This window comes from Colletotrichum paranaense (genome assembly GCF_030867605.1).
Source record: "Colletotrichum paranaense strain IMI 384185 chromosome Unknown Scaffold_7.1, whole genome shotgun sequence".
In the NCBI taxonomy this organism is placed as follows: domain Eukaryota; kingdom Fungi; phylum Ascomycota; class Sordariomycetes; order Glomerellales; family Glomerellaceae; genus Colletotrichum; species Colletotrichum paranaense.
In genome coordinates, this window is record NW_026848965.1 from 469,163 (window position 1) to 486,958 (window position 17,796).

General features: G+C 53.4%; 9 protein-coding genes across 9 annotated transcripts; 7 read left to right on the plus strand and 2 right to left on the minus strand.

The window, feature by feature from the left end:
• Positions 1-709: 709 nt before the first annotated feature.
• On the plus strand, positions 710-1,318 carry CPAR01_08949 (uncharacterized protein; the record flags this gene model as incomplete). Its single annotated transcript, XM_060493216.1, has 1 exon — positions 710-1,318. The coding sequence occupies one exon, from the start codon at positions 710-712 to the stop codon at positions 1,316-1,318; it is 609 nt and encodes a 202-aa protein (XP_060347346.1).
• A 267-nt stretch (positions 1,319-1,585) lies between these two features.
• CPAR01_08950 (pre-mRNA-splicing factor CWC21) lies at positions 1,586-2,170 on the minus strand (the record flags this gene model as incomplete). The annotated part of the gene is made up of 2 exons (XM_060493217.1): positions 1,586-1,880; positions 1,938-2,170. The coding sequence occupies 2 exons, from the start codon at positions 2,168-2,170 to the stop codon at positions 1,586-1,588; spliced, it is 528 nt and encodes a 175-aa protein (XP_060347347.1).
• Positions 2,171-2,623: 453 nt separating this feature from the next.
• CPAR01_08951 (uncharacterized protein) lies at positions 2,624-3,931 on the plus strand (the record flags this gene model as incomplete). The annotated part of the gene is made up of 1 exon (XM_060493218.1): positions 2,624-3,931. The coding sequence occupies one exon, from the start codon at positions 2,624-2,626 to the stop codon at positions 3,929-3,931; it is 1,308 nt and encodes a 435-aa protein (XP_060347348.1).
• A 735-nt stretch (positions 3,932-4,666) lies between these two features.
• On the plus strand, positions 4,667-5,835 carry CPAR01_08952 (uncharacterized protein; the record flags this gene model as incomplete). Its single annotated transcript, XM_060493219.1, has 2 exons — positions 4,667-5,381; positions 5,453-5,835. The coding sequence occupies 2 exons, from the start codon at positions 4,667-4,669 to the stop codon at positions 5,833-5,835; spliced, it is 1,098 nt and encodes a 365-aa protein (XP_060347349.1).
• A 4,331-nt stretch (positions 5,836-10,166) lies between these two features.
• On the minus strand, positions 10,167-11,464 carry CPAR01_08953 (G-protein alpha subunit; the record flags this gene model as incomplete). The annotated part of the gene is made up of 4 exons (XM_060493220.1): positions 10,167-10,210; positions 10,283-10,839; positions 10,893-11,235; positions 11,347-11,464. The coding sequence occupies 4 exons, from the start codon at positions 11,462-11,464 to the stop codon at positions 10,167-10,169; spliced, it is 1,062 nt and encodes a 353-aa protein (XP_060347350.1).
• Positions 11,465-11,692: 228 nt separating this feature from the next.
• CPAR01_08954 (uncharacterized protein) lies at positions 11,693-11,947 on the plus strand (the record flags this gene model as incomplete). Its single annotated transcript, XM_060493221.1, has 1 exon — positions 11,693-11,947. The coding sequence occupies one exon, from the start codon at positions 11,693-11,695 to the stop codon at positions 11,945-11,947; it is 255 nt and encodes an 84-aa protein (XP_060347351.1).
• Positions 11,948-12,040: 93 nt separating this feature from the next.
• On the plus strand, positions 12,041-12,741 carry CPAR01_08955 (uncharacterized protein; the record flags this gene model as incomplete). The annotated part of the gene is made up of 2 exons (XM_060493222.1): positions 12,041-12,265; positions 12,541-12,741. 2 exons carry the CDS (start codon positions 12,041-12,043, stop codon positions 12,739-12,741), a joined length of 426 nt encoding a protein of 141 aa, XP_060347352.1.
• A 1,619-nt stretch (positions 12,742-14,360) lies between these two features.
• CPAR01_08956 (uncharacterized protein) lies at positions 14,361-15,304 on the plus strand (the record flags this gene model as incomplete). The annotated part of the gene is made up of 3 exons (XM_060493223.1): positions 14,361-14,624; positions 14,686-14,808; positions 14,990-15,304. 3 exons carry the CDS (start codon positions 14,361-14,363, stop codon positions 15,302-15,304), a joined length of 702 nt encoding a protein of 233 aa, XP_060347353.1.
• A 1,038-nt stretch (positions 15,305-16,342) lies between these two features.
• Positions 16,343-16,447, plus strand: CPAR01_08957 (uncharacterized protein; the record flags this gene model as incomplete). The annotated part of the gene is made up of 1 exon (XM_060493224.1): positions 16,343-16,447. One exon carries the CDS (start codon positions 16,343-16,345, stop codon positions 16,445-16,447), a length of 105 nt encoding a protein of 34 aa, XP_060347354.1.
• Positions 16,448-17,796: the final 1,349 nt, after the last annotated feature.

A 17,796-nucleotide genomic window follows, 5' to 3' on the forward strand; every position in this document is an offset into this window, starting at 1 on the left:
TCAGGAGCTTTGAGGTTGGTTTCGCGAGGGCGTTTCAGTAGGGTGGCGGTTAGGCGCTGACGTCGGCGGGGTCCGGCGATGACGGAGTTGAGATAACGGATGCAAGTTTCTGTCGTTCGGCGCGCGTTGCGCGGGACTTGATCAGACGAGATGGATGTTTCCCCGATCGCGTGTCTTCAGTCGTTTTGTGGGTGAAAACAAGTGTTGGGCCAATGTTTTGCGGGGGAATCGAGGCAGTCGGGTGGCAGGTTGAAGTGATTGGAAGGCCCGATGAAGAACGGCCGTGGTGGGGATGTTTTAATTGTTTATGCATCTAGAGCCAGGCGCCGCTGGCGGGAACCTGGATAAGGTGACAGGACCCAGGGTCCGGCTGGACCGCCGCGGTCTTGCGGAGTGACGTGTGCGGTGGTGGCTGGCGGGGCCAATGCAACTCTGATGTTGCGAACGCTCAGTCGCGGGTTTCCATTGCAGAGGAAATATGTGGCTGACGATAAGATACGCCATTCCTCGGCCAAATTTCAAGTGGCGGTGCAGTCCAAGGTTGACCTCATTACTTTTCTAGGACTTGGCGACTTTCGCATCTAGAAGCCATGGGTTCCTGATCGAAGATATCTCTTTCCCAACCACCCATTTCAACAGCGCAAATGTCTTCAACACGGATATCACCAATTTTAGAGGCGTGGTACAAGTGGAAGTCGCTCAGACTGCCATGGCGCAAACGCTTCCTTGTCGGCATGTTCCCTTCCCCGTCCCCGGCCCATCGACCCCCATTGTCAATGTCCGAGGAGAACTAACACGCTCGGTTCTAGGCCGTGACCTGCAGGGCTATACTTTCTGGGAGTTTCGCGAGTCCCGGGGGAATGGCCCCGGCCGCTTCCGCCGTATTGTCAACTATCCCCGATCAACCTACCTCTCCGACGTGAAGGTGTCACCATTGTGGCATCAATGGCTGCGCTACACCCGAGAAGACCCCCCGACACTTGAAGAACAAACAAGAGAGGCATTTAGACAGGAGCGGATGAAAGTTTTGTCCGCGCAGGCCGACGCGAGATGGGAAGCAAAGCCTAGGCTTACCGATGCTCCAGGCCAGCAGACTGGTCAACCTCTGCCGTCTTTGAACACTGCGCGGTCACAGCCCACGGCGCCGGAGCTGGAAGCAGCCAACACGAACGCAAAGACGACAGAGCTGCCAGAGGATCAGGCTCAACTTGCGACCGATGCGAAGAAGAAATATGGCAAGGATCCTTGGGCGAAAGCCAGTGGACCAAGCGAGGGCTGGCAGCCAGAAGCTTGGGTTCCGCCATCAGGGAAGAAATAACAAATTAAGAGGCGGCATGCCAATTGTGTGTTACTAGACGCCGGAAGAAATCTCCGCCCATGTACCAACAATAATTTGAAACCGGACCCGGCTGTCGAGTCCATGAGATCATCCTTGGTACCATTTGCTTTAAGAATAATGCCCTGGCAGCGTGTCTGTATTTGCTTGCCCTCCAATGCAAACGCCTGAACGCCTATTCCCTGCTATTCCATGCCCAAGTCCTGACGCCACGTTTCGTAACAAGAGCTCTACTGCGTAATCGGTGCTTTAGTCGACGTCTTCCCTCTTGGTCTCCTTCTCCACAGAGCCCCGGAGTCTCTCCTCTTGTCTCCTCCAGTGGCTTCCCTCTTCGTAGTCTTTGCTTATTCTCAAAGCGCTCCTGAGTCTCTCGCTCTCTTTGATCTTGGCGTCTGCCATCTCGTGCACCTGATGGCTCTTGAAGTGCTTCCGTACGGGACCACCGCCGCCGCCGCCGCCACGGCTGTTCTTTTGTTTCTCGAGGTCGGCCAGTAGTTTCTTTCGCATTTCGTCGCATCGCTTCTCAACTTCTTCCTCGTCGAGGCTAGAGCACCGTTAGTATCCTTGCGAGGCCAGGGACGGGGGCGGGGGGTAAGCTTACCCTTCATCTTCGAGGGTGTCGCGCAGATCAAGGACCTTGACCTCAACCTCACGCTTGCGGTCATGCTCTAAGATCTCTTTATCGGGCTGTCGCTGCTTGTGACGGAGCGAGTCGGCGTCTTTAGGAGGATAGGGCGCGCCATAGTCGCGTGGGCGCATGTGCGCAAGGTTGCGCTGAACATAGCCTGAAGTACCGCTGCCACGAGGCGTTGAGAGACCGACGTTGTCGGACATGGTTATCGAGATTATATGGTATATATCAACTCTAATCGGAGGAAGTAAGGAATGCGCTGTTGATGTTGATCTCTTGAGTCGGTGTTGGCGGGAAAATCAAGATGTATCTCGGTACTTTGGATCTGCAAGAGACGTCACCGAGACTAGACCCTTGGCAATGGTACCACGGACGAAGTTTAGTTGGGCTTCGAAAGGCGGTGAAAGTGTATAGAGAGATGGGGACCGGCAGAAAAGTTATGACGGGTGGGATGGTGGGGTACTTTTCCGCTTTGGGCGACGGGAAGACTCACTTAATGTGAGAAGACTCATCGATGTAAGTGAGAAACAGAGCAAATTTCACCCCATCACATTTTTTTGCCGGAACCTCGGGATCCAAATTTACTCGTGTCCTCGACTATACAAACTGAAATCGCTGTCGAGACACTTAGGCCAAGCTAGCCTTCATTCTCAACAATGCCGTCTCTTGAAGGTCTCACTGAGGGGCAGCCAACCCTGGACGCCATAAATAATGCAACTGCTCAGGAGACCGAGGAACTTACCTTTCCGCCAGTCACGAAGGAGCATGTTTTGAACTGTTCATACGATAGTTGGTTCCCGAAGTACCGGACTGTGTCGATCAGATCCAGGATCATCAAGCTGTCGCCTGACTTTGTCCAATACATCCGTGACGACGGCATTATTCTCGCCGACGACGATGAGCCGCAAGAGGACGAAGCAGAGGAGGAATGGTCCGCTTCATCGAATACAGCCGGCGCACCACGACGGAATCAACATCTCGAAGAAGATGATTCCGACGACGAACCCGAAGCTGACTGCCGGCCGCCCAATGAGCGATTCCCTGAAATTCACCAAGAGATCAAGGAGAGGATCAAGGAGCTGGGCGGTTCCGTTGCGCCGAAGCTGAACTGGTCAGCACCGAAAGATGCCGCTTGGATTTCGCCGCATCAGAACACGCTGAAATGCACAACGCCCAACGATATTTACCTCCTACTCAAGAGCTCTAGCTTCGTGAGCCATGACCTGGAGCACGCCTTTGAGGACACCGTCCCCTCCTCCGCCAACCGGCCTTTCCAACCGGTCCTGGTCCTGAGACCCTTCTTTGCGCCAAACCCGGCCCTCGAGTTCCGGTGCTTCGTCAAACATCGCACTTTGATTGGTCTTTGCCAGCGTGACTGGAATTACTATCCCTTCCTCGATGGCTTACGACCCGCGTTGGTATCCAAGATCACCGATTTCTTCGAAGACCGCCTGCGCTTCACCTTCCCAGACGGCTCATTCACGTTTGACGTCTACGTTCCCGGTGACAGTGATTCACGCGACGAGCTTGGCAAGGTGCGCCTTATCGATATCAACCCCTGGGCGCCTCGGACAGATAGCCTACTCTACAGCTGGGTGGAATTGCTAGAGTTCAAGGTTCCAGGACCCATCCTAGGCTCAGTTGTCAACGAAGAAGAGATTATTAGAATAGGTCCAGGTGCTAACGAGGAAGACCTTGTTGATGGCAGTGGCGTTGAAGAAACGACAGACGATGAAGACGTTGACGAATTGGTGCCTGAATTGAGGTTGGTCGAGAGGGATAACCCTGCTGCCTTCAACTTCAGCACACCGCAGTACTCAGCGCACAAGCTTCCCAAGGAGGTCGTTGAGGCCAGCATGTCAGGCGACGGTGGCTTGAGGGAGTTCGCCCAGAGGTGGAAGGAGATGACAGAGGCTGAGGGTGGAGGCGATGTCTGGGAGAACCCTCCCACAGCTGAGTCGTGAGGTTCATCGCAACAAGATAAATGACTGAAGGATCATGGTTAGAATGATCCGGCCCGCGGTCAGGTCAAGATTCAAAAGAGCTTTTTCGAACTGGAAGATTTAAAAACGACCAGGATATGCTCCCCCCCTTGCGCATGTCTCTTGCTTCCTGTCCCAACCTAGTTGCTTGGAAGGTTCTTCCCTCACGTTCCAAGGGATGTCTTGGCTCAGCCAAGGCAGACGTATGAGATGGCCGTGTTACAAGAGACCTGCATTGCCAAAGCAGTGTAGGTAGCGAAAGTCCATTTTCCCTGCCATGTGCCTGCGTCTCCATTCTTTGGCATTAAGATGTCGACTGTCACATGAAAGCCATAATCATCAAGGTGAGGTTCAGGTAGTGACGTGATTGGTGACATGACACCTTTTTCAACTTACTGGACCGTTGTGCTCTCACTTCCAGGCCTCTTTCTATCGATTACATAATTCTCGGCAAAGCTTAGGCGGAGAACTTCTGGCCCGAGCTCCCAACTGCACCACAATGGAAGCACCCAAATTGCGAGTGGGACCGAACAGCAATCAGCAGCTTCTTCCCGCTCAATCAACACCAGCTCTTTCGAGGCCCCCAAACTCCTCATCACACACTCTCTGCAGCTGACACCAGCTGCCCACTCTCAACGCCACTTATCATCACCGACTAGCTAGAGCTCCCTCACCGTCCACCATCGTAAAAGAGGCAGCGTCCTCTTCGATTACCCCATGAGTGCCCGAGGCGGAAGCCGACCACCTCCTCGAGGCCGCCCAAATAAGGTGACGAAGCCCACAGCTGGCCTCAAGAGGGACGCCCACGGCCGCGCCAGCCGACACTCCTCCGTGGCTGCCGACCAGCTCGAGCAGCTCGCCCACGATGCGGAGGCCGAGGCCGAACACGAAGATGACGACGAGATAACCGCCCCTCCCCAACATCACCAACATCATCACCAGCAGCAACACCACCCGCACCCCTTCGACCTAGCCACCGCAGGCATCCTAGCCAACGGTCCCCCCGGCACTGTACCGGGCGCTGACCCCGATATCCATCCCGATCTACACAGCCTGCCGGCCCAGTTCGCCATGGAAGCCCAGATGGGCGGGCATGGTCCTGGCGGCATGTCGAGGACGGCCGAAGATCTCGCTTCCGAGAGTGGATACGGTCAGCTACTCATCGACAGTGCCCTCGCCAAGCGACTGGCCAACAATGAAGGAGAGCGACTTGCAGTACAGCGTCGCCAGGATCAAACTCTGAACCTCAAGAGAAGGAGCAATGTCGAGGCACTACTGGCCCATGTATCGGGACAGGAAGCTCATAGTCCCTGCAAGAGCTGCCATAAAGGATACGGACCCTGGAATGGATGTGTGGTCGTCAGTGGCCAGATGTGTGGTAGCTGCGCCAACTGCTGGTTCAACGCGAGCGGTTCACGCTGTTCTTTCCATGGTAAGCAAAAAGAACCCACAAGCTCGACCAGATGTCAAGGTGTTGGGTGACTAACGAACTTGGCCACACAGAGAACAACCTCCCTCAGCACATGCCAGCCATACAGCTGCAGCCTGTGCCACAGGTGTCGGCGAATACAAGCTTTGCCGGCACAGCGCCGATGGCTCCCGGCATGGCCCCCGCAGGCCCCAGCTTCGGGCAGCCAGGCGCCGATCCGACCATTGCCCATTTTGTGAAAGATGTGTTGGAAAGAGCCATGACGGAGGCACGGAGCGATAACCCCCACGTTCGATTCCAGCTCCGGATCGAAACGGCGGCGCGGCAGCTAGCATTGGCTAGCGCCGAGTACGCCGAGTTCCTCGCTCAGCAGGGGGGTCACGATCCGAGTCAGCATCCCGACCCAGAGGGCTCCGTGCCGGAGGCGGCGATGGGGGAGGGGGATAACGGGGCGTGAGAGAGGCTCTGTTCACCTCTCTTCCCCCCCATGCTTTTTGCTTACATCTCTGAGTACCGAAGTATAAAAGACGAGATGAATTCGATCATCGGTACCGTAAGGCGTCTTCAGGTCTGCGAAGTTTCTTCGGAGTTGCCAAGATAGGGTGCCCGAGTACTCTGCGCCTTAGCAGTTGGGCAGCAACTATCACAACGTATGGCCGCAGCTTCTTTGGCGTCATCGTACCACTTTGCATTTGGAAGCAGGTTGGAGTCAGGTGTTCGACTTACTCGCTCGTCAATGTCCTTCCTTTGACTCCCCTGGGCGCTTGCATCGTCAGGCCCCGCCCTGTATGCGAACACATGGACTCGGACAGGAACACGACAACGTCACGACGAAACAGGACGCGAGAAGGATTTGGGATATCCCCTGCTCAAAGAAACCAGAGTAGCCATGCAGCCAGAAATTCAGGATGGACAACACAGACGACACTGAACAATAGCGGACATCGGAGGACAATGGTAGTCTGGCGGCTGGCTAGACCTCGAGCACACAGTCGTGTTCTAAGAAAGGGCCGGCTCACAGTTACTTGGATTTAGTCGTTAATGGTCGTGCAAACGCAGATAGATTGATACCAAGAGCTTGTCAAAAAACGCATAGGTGAAACTTTTACTACACCATTTCCGAGCCCATACACTGTAACCAGCGGATCTAAGAGGGGCAAGCGAATATCTGGATGTATTGTCTCATTCATCCTCATTCGCTCACACTTGACTTCTTGGCTTACACAGTACAGCATCTCACACCGGCCACACTCCATTCCCAAACCTATAGGCTATGATATTGATCACAAGTCCGTCTCTGCAGGGGCTAGGATGTCTACTGCTGTCACACAGCCGGGGCTGTACAAACAATCTCGCCGCACCATGGTCCCGTCGCGGGAAGCGAAAACACACCCCTTGTGCCCTTCCCATCTATATTCCGTCTTGTCATATATCCTCTAGTTTGGGAAAAGATCCAGCCGATTTGCCTTTATTATCCGTTGCTGCTACGCCCTTTCACCTAACCCGCCGGCTCCGTCCCCCAGCCTGACGAATCGTCTGACGTTCAACGTGAGGCCACCCATCCATCATCTGTTGCAATAGTCCGCCTTACACTACGCTGAGATGCTCACACACCTGGTATGGATGTGGTTGATAAAGGGTGAAGGGCGGACAGCCACTTTACAGACTCCAGATGCCTGACAGCGTAGCACGCGCCCTCCCGCTGCTGAATCTCTCGCGTGAAATCCTCTACCCGAGTAACCTACCTTCAGCGAGTACAATATTCTCAGCTTCTTTCTCTGCATGTCTCATCAGTCCAAACTATCTGCCCAATCAACTCGTCGGTTTCGGCTTCGCTCGGGGAGGGCAAGAGGGATTCATGCTCCGTCTGCGGTCTGCGGACTTATTCCAACCGTGCTCTTTCTCCTAAGGTACGCAGCTTACGCACCAGCATGTACAGGATCAATCTTCGTCCCAAGAACGACAGAGAACCCCCATATATAGTTCACAATCGATCCCAAGTCAACTCACATAAACCTTGGGAGCCCAATTTCAACGCCCCCCGACGGAAAGCTATTTTACACACAGACACACACCAGCTGCCAAATTAGCCCCCCATCTCCCTTCTCAGCGGTCAACGTGAACTCTGATCTGCCTGTAGTACTCCACCCCACCCGTGATGGTCTACAGCAAAATAGACATTTCTCTATTCCCGGGAAGACGTGGACGGTGCCCGTGGGAAAATGTTCAAAGCGCGATCCCTTCCGCAGTCGGTGGGCAGAGGCGATTGCGAAAGAGAGCCCTACAATGCTGTGTAAGTGTATTAGTGTAATTAGTGTACATGTAAATTTGGGCAAAAAAACAAGAACAGCAAACGCAATCTGGATGAAACGTCACGCCGGCATTCCACACAACCCCCAACTTTATCTCAATTCTCTCTGTCCTTTTCGTGACCCCCCTTCTCATCTAATCTGAAGCCTCCAAAACAAGTACACGTGTGTTACGGAGATGTTGTAAGGAGCGAGATCGCATCGTGCCGAATTCCCCGACTTTGTGAGGCGAAGCAAGGCAAAGCATACCCAAACCCTACCCGTCCAAGTCTTCTTGCTCCGCCCTTTGGATCGTTGGAAATGAAAGAGGCCCTTTAACGGAGTACTCGAATCCGGTCTACGTTGGAGACGGTATTTTCTGTATCGAGCAAGGTCACGTCGCAAGAATTGGCCAATATAACGACTGCGTATTAAACATATCACAACTCATATAACTCATTGGTCTGAAGAAGGGAATGGAGGAGCCGCTGCGGGCAAGGGCAGGGCATACCAATCCTGCGACGTGTTTGAGAATCGGGGGAGAGGGTGAGCAACAGCATTCGTTCTTCAGACGGGATGAAAGGAGATGATCCTTACCCAATATCACGAAAGAACGAAGCCCCCCCCCCCCCTCGCCTTCCGACCCCGGCACCGGATCTCACCTCTGGCATCACCAACACTACATGCCACCAAACATCACTTTCTATACTTGAGGCAATCCGTCTGTGTGCAATGTGCAGATTCGGGGGCGGCGGCGGGCAACCACGCAACGCAATACCCGCCAGCCCCATGAGCTTAGCTCGCCTCCGCCTGTCCTTGGTAAAAGCACTTTATGCCCAAGGGCCTGCCATCCTTGTCGACGATCACTCCAACGGCTTCTTCACCATCGATTCATCCCCCCTTCACCTGCGTTTGCACTTCGCGATACCTATACATGCCAAGCTTCAATTCACTCACCTTACGAACGTACCTATTCCCCCTTTTTTCCCTCTCGTCTCGAGTGGCAAAGACCCAAGCGAATGGCAATAGGTAACGCCACCTCCCAGAGCAAGCTCGTGCCACCATCGCTTGCTTCTACACACAAACACAGCCGACAACCGCGCCTCCCGTCCCGTCCCATCCCAAAATTTGTCGTCAAAGTCTTGAATTCTATCTCCTTATTGCAGTACTGGAAATGTGTGCGTGCTAGTGCGTTCTTGGAGACCTCTCCGTATACACACGACCACATTCGACTCTCTCTCCAAGCCCCCCGCGTCCCTTTCCCATTTACCTTTCCCTCGTCGCCGCCCATCCTCTTTCATGGAACTCAAAATTCTGGACCAAAGAAAAGCGGACAGAAGAGGCGGGTGACGAAGACGAGGAGGCGGCCGCGGCGCGGCGGCATAGAAAGTGTAGAGTAAAGGACCCCTTGCGGCCTTAAACTGAATTTCGAGAAATAAAGATGGTGTGGTGCTTGCGAGGCAATTGCAGCTGATGACGAAGACGAAGACCTTCAACCAGACTTATACCAAGCTACGCTACACTTCGTCCGGGAGGCTTAGGTATGATTAGGCGCTTTCCCCTTACGTACATTACGGGAAATATATCCCATGAACGGAAGCGGTGTTGCCTTGCAAAGACCGCAAACGGCGCAATGCGGAGAACGGAGGCGGGCACGACGACGCCGGTCCTGGATGTGGCGCCGGTTCTCGACCAGCCTTCCGTCCTAAGCTAGCTATCCATCTTGGCCTACTGCGCGACGGCAGATGGCGATCTTTACAATGGGATTCTGATGGATGTTGAAGGTGATCATGTCTTGCAGACTAGCTGCAACCGCAGAACGCCATGTATCACCAGATCTCAACGCTCCTGGATGTGCATCGTAGACAACACCCGGTAGACCTTCCCGTCGCGGGTTCACCTCATGAGTGAGATGCGTAAAGAGCCTTCGAGGAACGGCCACTTAGCTACGCATCATGTCACAATTGCACGAGATTAAGGAGATTTTCGTAATTAAACAGAATATTTAGCCACCTTCCATCCATCAGGCTCTCTCAAATGCATTCAAGTTCATTGCTTCTTTTCCTCTTGCTATCCATCCATGGGGGCCAACTTCCCATCTCTCTCCTTCTCTCCTGCCCCCATCTCACTCTCTCACTGCCGCTGCCCGCCCGCAGTAGGATTCCGTCTTCCGCGGCGAGCCCGTCTGCTGGTCGAGACATCATGTTTGGTACAGAACTACCTCCCACCTTTCCCCTCTTATTCCTGAACGCGGGCCAACAATAGCACAACCAAAAACGTATACCGCCTGATTCGCGAGGCAATATACGAGGGGATAGCCGGGAGGTAGGAAGAAAAATACAGTCGCGTAATCAAGGGAATCTTGGGAAACCGTCGGGTCGCCGTCTCATCGTCGGGAAGAAAGTTAATTTCATGAGCCAGCCTCCCCACGACGCTTTCTGGCTTGGGTCATGCAATTAGAAGTAAAGGGTATTGTAGAAAAAGCAAACGTTTTTGTTGTTCAAATCAGACCGCACAACCGCAGGTTCTCTTGAATGATGATGTCTAGTTAAAAGGTTAGCTTGAGTCTCTTTGTGCGCCTTGTCTCACGCAGTGCATGATGAACGTTGGACGTACCATTCACTGCCGCCATGACGAAGCGGATCTGAGTTGTGTCTGTCGCGCAGGTGAAGTGCGTGTAGATTTGCTTAGTCTCATGCTGGTTCAAGCTGACGAATCGGTTGAGAATGTAGTCGCACGCAGCAGCATAGTCATCTCCGCCTTCGTAATCGGGGAAGTAGTTTTTCATCGGGCTGACGGGGAGCTTCTCCTTGAAACGATCGATCTTGTTCAAGAAGAGGATGATAGACGTCTTGATGAACCATCTTGAGTTGCAGATGGAGTCGAAGAGAGTCAAGGCCTCCTGCATACGGTTGACAGTCTCGTCCTCGAATAGCAGCTGGTCGTACTCGGAAATGGCGACCAGGAAGAGAATGGTAGTGACGTTTTCGAAGCAGTGAATCCACTTCTTTCGCTCAGATCGTTGACCACCGACATCGAACATTCTGTAGGTCAGGTCGCCAATGATGAATGTGGTTTCCGTGATACCCGTTGTCTTGACACGCGATCGGAGGACATCCTGGTCGTTGGGCATGTAGTCAGGAGCGGCGATACGCGCGATATTGTCGAAATAGCTGGGTCTCGTTAGCGCACATGGCAATTTCCCACACGAGGAGCAGTCACTCACTATCTTGCTGAATCGTTGAGCTGGTATTCGCGAGAGCGCTTGAAGCACTCTTGCACACCTCGATCCTTCCACAGCGCCTCAATCGCGCTTCCAACTTCAGGAGGCAGAACATCGCCCTCGATCTGGGCGGGCTGCATGAAGATGGTTTGGACGTGGTACTCCATGCGCTGGTCCTCAAGGGGCAGCTCCAAGGACTCCATTGCCTCGAGGATGACACGCATGGATTGCACCGTGTTGCTGAAGATAATCTCCTTGAAGGATTCCCGCTCATCGCGTGAGTAGCCGCCCTCGTGAATCAGCTTCATCTGTTTCAGAATTGTCGACTTTCCGGATTCACCAGCACCTATAGAACTGTTAGAGAATCATTATGCAGCGATGCGATGATTGAACGTCGTCGGATGGCGCTAGGTACGGCGCGCACAGAACATGCAATCGCGGGCAGATGTTGACTTACCCAGAAGAAGCATCTTGATCTCGTTGCGCTGCATCATCTTATCCCTCTTCAGCTGATTCTCGATCTCCTCATTGCGGGCCTTGCCCTCCTTGTCCTCCGTGCTCATTCCGCAACCCATTTTGGCGGCTTGGTGTCGTTGGAAACGACGACTGGTAGAATAAAATTGATGGGATTAAAGGGAATTGGGGATTCAGTAAAGAATTGGGCGTTGCGCGTTGGAGACCTGAAAGAAGCAAAGCTTGTTAGCCAACCACGTCGCAGGTGGATGTGATGCCGACGGGCAAACGAGAGAGACGGGTCGAATTGTTTGGGGGCGACGGGCTGGAATGCGAAGTTGATCCAGGCGATGGCGGATAAGAGACGAAGAGTCGAAAGGTCGAGGGAGGATGCTACCATCGAGCGAGCGGGCAGGTGGAGGTGTTTCTCCTTTCTAGGCTGTCTCTTTTGCGTGTCTCGTTCGTTTCGCTTTCTCAATTCCCAGTGGCTCTATGTCGGCGCCGGCAAGTTGGAAGATTCGTGGTGCGTGTCTCTCTCTCTCTCTCTCTCGCCTGCATGCGGTAGGAAAAGTTGGATGAAACTCACCTCTTGGTCGTTGGATTGATGATGGAATCACTCAATTGACGATGAGTCGTCGAAAGACGCAGCAAACAGGAAAAGAAAACACGAGCCGTTGGGCGGACGGTGGGAGGATGGGATGGTCGCGACAGGATTGGGAGACCAGGAGCAGGAGAGGGAGAGAGAAAAGAGAGGAATGGGTTGGGAGGTGCCTCTAATGTGGAGAGGAGAGATGGGAAAGGGCAAGGGTGGAGGAGTTATGAGCAAGGATGGCGGCGAAGGTGCTGCGAGGAACCAGAGGATAGTGGGAGAAAAAGAGTGGGCAGCAGTCGTCGCCGGGGCGGACAATGCGCTTCGGGGCGAGGTACGGGGATAAAAGTACACTGTGTGAAAAAGACGTAAAGAGGCACGGCGGAGGCGAGGAAATGGCGAATTGGCGGTCTTTCCAACTTGGTGGACAATGAGGAGGGGGTGAGGCACGCCGCATGGGGGAGGGCACGGGGGGGGAAGGAGGGAACCAGTGGCACCAGCCTGTGGTGCCAGACGTGGTCCACGGGGTTTCCTACCAGGCTGGTGTCTGTCTATGTATGTACGCTGCACCTGTAACGATATGAGGCGTCCCGTTCTTTTGGACTTCAGATTGACAGCCCCGACTGGCTGTACCTGGCCATGATGGAGGAGTTGGCAGCAAGACTAGGGGCTTTTTGGGGGCCATCGCCGGGCGTCCTCTACACTGAAGCAGCCTGGTGGGGGACGCTGGACTCTGGAGGCTCCTTCCCGTGGCCAGTGCGCGGCAACGCACCTCACTTCACTTCACACCTCAAACTCGGGCTCACTTGACTTGAACTCATCACCAGCTCGCACTTATTTCAGCCATTTGCATTTCGCATATGTATATACACACTATGAAAGTACGATAATTTCCATGGCTTTCGCAAGCAATACATAAGAAAAGCTTCAGAGATCAAGGTCACGAGCATAGATAGGTACGATGTGGGCAATGCTCCGGACGCGAATATCCAGCTACCTTCCAGTAGGTACCTGTCCGTACGGCGCGTCCCTCTGGCTATAGTGCAGGGGCCAACAGGGGCTGGGAGTTCCAGAAGCACGGACAAGGTACATGTCCTGGCCTTGGTTTTGGTGCTACTGTCTCTGGTGCGGCCCGGTACGTATCCACCTGTACCTGCTTTATGTGATATATCGCCTTACATAAGGGCATGTACGTACTTCTCGATGCATTTAGCCCCAGTTTCTCGTCTGGCCTCCCCGGTCGCTATTGTCTTAGGTTGTCCTGTCATCGCCTGTCTCTTCCTTTCCTGAACCAAGCTAACGTCGATGTTCAGCGCCGTCTTCTCGCCCCGAGCTGACACTGAGAGATGCGGTTAGAGGCACCGCAGATCGGGAAGCCGATGAGATGGATGCTTTGTACCGTCCACAACCTACCTATGCCTTACGCGCCTACACCTACGCATACTCCGTACCTACACTACCTTTGCTCTGCTCCTGTGCAAGTGTCAGAAACACACGGCCAGACTGACGAAGACCTCGCCGACCAATCGACGACAACCTGCTAGACCTGGATGGAGACGATGACCAGGAGTGTCTTCCAGCGGGCGTGGATCCGCACCCAGGCCTTTGCAACGTTGAAATCACCGCGGCCGGGCCAATAGCCAGTGGAGAAGAGCTCGGCGAGGTCTCATCCAGCCAGAGGTTGCCCGCAACGAAGCCGAAGTCCCCTGGAGTCCCTGGCGTCCCTGGGCGGGAAAAGAACAGGGGAAAGGGGTCTCGCACTGGTCTGCCTGGCCTGACTGGTCTGAAAAGTCCTTGTTCGCCGCCCTGACTAATGTAAAATTTCCTCGCGCTACCACTGACCATAGACCAGGCACGGAGATGGCCTCTCTGGGCCCTGTGTGAGCTCTTCCTTCGGCCGGGTACGAATCCGCTAACTGCAATGGGACTCCATGTCTCTCCTAGACTACCGCTACGGATACAATCTGTTGCTGTGTGGTAGCTAATATGGATCAAGCCACCTTTGGTGACTGGTCTAGGAACAATGAATTGGGTGAGAAGCACGAGCCAATGCCAATACGAACCGGAACTTTGACATAGTATCTTGAGCTGACGTCCATTTAGCAAATTGACGGTTCGCGGTCTACAGCGACTTGACAACATCATGATGATTCCTACGGGTGCAATCTGTGAACTATGTAAGCGTCGAACGGCAACCCATCCTCTGCCGACCGGCAGTAGCATCTGCGGATGTGGAGGACTCGGGAGTCGGTCGGGGAGGGGGGACCGCGGGCGGGCTCAGTTCAGATTCAGTCCCAACCAGGAAGAAGAAAATCTGCACGCTTCCTTTTTCGCAACCATCTGCACCATAGCCTGCAGCTGCAAGCAACGCCAGACCATCCGCCGCGGCCAAGCAGACGAGAGATCCACCCATCCACAACCTACCCAACATGGATGGGTTATGGAACAATGGAATTCGAGTAACGTCCTTCCATCAAAACTTCCATTGCAATTCTCGAAACACTACTGTCCTCGTCAGCCGCCTTTCAGGGCAAGGAGGTGAACGAAGTTGTTGCCGTGGGCAGGGTTTTATCCACACCTTCAGGTCCTCCACAAGATCTACCCACCACCACGGCCTCGTTCATTACGGTGGCCACCCATCATGGAGTGCGGGTACTCCGTATTTGCCAGGCCTTCACCCTACATACTCGTTGGTATGCACAGATCTGGATCTTAGTGTTAGTTGGACGCCAAACTGCATTGCACACTTACCAGACAAACAAGCAAAAGACCCAAACTCTCCATACACTTGGCCGTCACCTTTTGATTCGCCCGCAAACGCTTCTGCAATCTGCACTGCCTCGACCTTGCTTCAGAAGACAGACCATGGATGTTGAGGTGGGACAAAGAACCCGCATGCTCAAAGGCAGCTTTCTCTCAAAACAGGCCTAAAGTACATGGAGACCAGTAGCATTCCCTTTCTTTTCTACCCCAAAGTGGGAACTCATGCTGTCAACTCAAAAAAAGAGCCAGACGCCAATGGGCCGGTCCATCGCTCTAGTTCTCTTTCATCCATTAGGAAGAACCGGGGCCGCATCGGAGCTACGGTCCCACGGCCATGGCGGCTACTCTCCTCATCACCATTCTAGCTCGTACAAGCGTCTCTGCCACCACATTCGGCGTCAACGATATTACCTTCAGACCCGGAAACCGTATGCATAGTCTCGTCCTGAGATCGTCCTTGCGCTTATTGGGGCAGGCAGCGGAATCTCGGATTGCCGTGATATCAGATTATCGCGAGAGATCCCGTCTTCTTGTCCACCCTTGCGTCCACTTAAAATGTTTGGCCGCTCCACCTCTTTTATGCGGTATACCACACGCCGTCTATCGATAATTGGACAGTGTTGGCCAACTACTCTCAACGAGATCGTCGCCTAGGACACATTGAAAGATCCTTTTGATCAAAGAGCGATATGATCAAAAAAAGCCCGCTTGCTTGCCCTGGCCCATGTGTTTGCTTCAAATATCATCTCACTTAGCAATTCTCTCTTGTGTGCGTGGCGCAAAGTCTCCAGAGGCAAGAAGCTAGCATAATGGGAAAAGCGTAAGCAAAATATACTTAGACACATACAAATCCTATCATCAGGGGCAGTGGCGTCCAATGCCTCGATCAACTGTTCGAAAGCCCAGGTTGGATCTTGACTATCTGAATGATATTCTAGCCGGCTCACATTAGGAGCTGTCATCCCGCAAAGACAAGGCTCTATGTCGACTATTCCTCTACCCAAACCCAACATCAAAGAACTGGTCGACAATAACAGCATTGTTTGCGGCAAGTAGTCATTTCACTATTTCCGAGTTTCCAACATCTTTGGGCCTCCGACTCAGTCCGAGATGTTTGCTTTTTACTAGTCCACGTACTCCTTCGCGTCTGCCCTCGGGCGCTTGCTACTTTGCTGCAAGCTGCCGCCAAGGCGATTCACCTGCATATGAGTTCAGTGTTCAGTACTGGCTACCGCTGCACACGATTCTGCTTGCACATGGTACCATCGGCGGATCAAAAGCTAGTACTAACAAAATCCTGCCAGTAAACAAGATCTACGTCTGAATGCGATAATCTGTTCCGGTACGGAGTACCCAGATCCCCATTGACGCACGGGCTTTATAAACCCGAAAAGTCGACCTCGATGTCTGTTCAAAGAATCGGTCGGCCGTGTCTGAGCATCGAGCAAAGCAGGCTTTGCACTAATAAAGCCACCGACCCAAGCTGCTCGGCAATAGACGAAGCTGTGAAGCTCAAAGAGAGACATCGTTCATACTGACTCGGTCCTGTTGCATTGATTGGCTGCCAGAGCGCCTCGACGGCTTAGATCTTGGAAATGGTACTTGTAGGGCAATCATTGCAGCCAGCCAATAATTACGCCACACGAACATGATCATGTATCGAGAGCTAAGCACCACATTAACCACAAGTCACGATATCGAAATGGGCGCTCCGACTTGCGATACTGCCGGAGCCACCCTCTTAGTCGGCTGAGTTAAAACATGCAAACTTACTTCTCTGGAAAGCAAACAACAGAGCAAACAGACTAGAAGCGGTATCCACTTCGCAGGCTCACCGGGGAGAACCGTCTGAAGCCCAAGGCATTCGGCGCTTCGTCGTTACGTCTAAACCCTTACAGGGCGCACAGATTATCACGTCTTTCACATCGAAGTCAACGTACGCGTTGACACATTGGAGAGGGTAGGTATCTCTTGATTTACCGCTCAGTGCCATGAGAGCCAAAGCCTGGAGTTTGGGACGGTTAGACCCCACCATTTTAGCTGCCTTGAAACACCAAGCCATCTTAGCCGACCATGCAAGGGCAAAATATCACCCACCCTTGCTGGTAACTGTATACATTAACACTGTCAGGCTGTTGTAAATCTCATCTGCGTTACGATAATACGATGGCGGTCGGAGCCCCCTCGAGGCGGGCACAGAAAGATCGGACAGTGATCTCGGGGTTCCATTCCGTTGACCTGCAGGCGTGCACTTCCCGAACCTGTTTGGACTTGTCGATCATCACCAAATTTTGGACGGTTTTCTGGGGGGCACGACGGGGCTATCGACAATGTGCCCCTACCATGCGGTATCCGTACCAGGTAACACCATCCTCACTGTCGAAAATACGGTCTGAAGTGGATTCTCAGTATTTCATGCAATGGATAGACCTTGCTCTGGCCCCTCATTTGTTGTAATTCGGAGTCCAGACTTCTTGCCTCTCAGGTCTCACTCGATGGCACGTCTCAAAGGCGAGACTCTCTACAGTGTGCTGGTGGGGAAGCAGCTCCAGATCGACAAGCCAGATGAGGGACATCTGCTTTCGCAAACCAAGGCTTTAGCAGCCGCCGTCCGAGAGACTTTGACAAGAACGCCGTCTAAAGCGGCTCTCAAAAGGGAACCAATAGAAGCATTTGACAAGCCGGCGTACCTAGACATCTCGCATCCGAAATAAGGTAATTTCGCACATTCACTAGATGCATTGCAGGCAGCCGGTCGGAAACTACCAGAGAAACTATTCCCGCCTGGTACAGGGAGGCCACATGGCAGACGAGCTGCCTTTTCCTCGAAGCAAAGCGGGATCCATCCAAGCCATTGGCAGAGGCTGGGGGCTCATAGTACGTAGTCATCGCACGCCTGAAGAGGCAAATCTGTGGAGTTGCAAAAAGTCGTTCCACGGGGGATCACGAGAGGGCTCTTTTTAATTGAAGAGGACCCAGAATTGTGGAGGCTCTCTTCGTTTCCGAGGCCCGGTCCCATCCACTCACACCGTCTTCGTCGTCAAGGTCGTCTTGCCCATTTGCCTCTGCCGCCCACTGACCCAGTGCAACTCCATGAGTGGA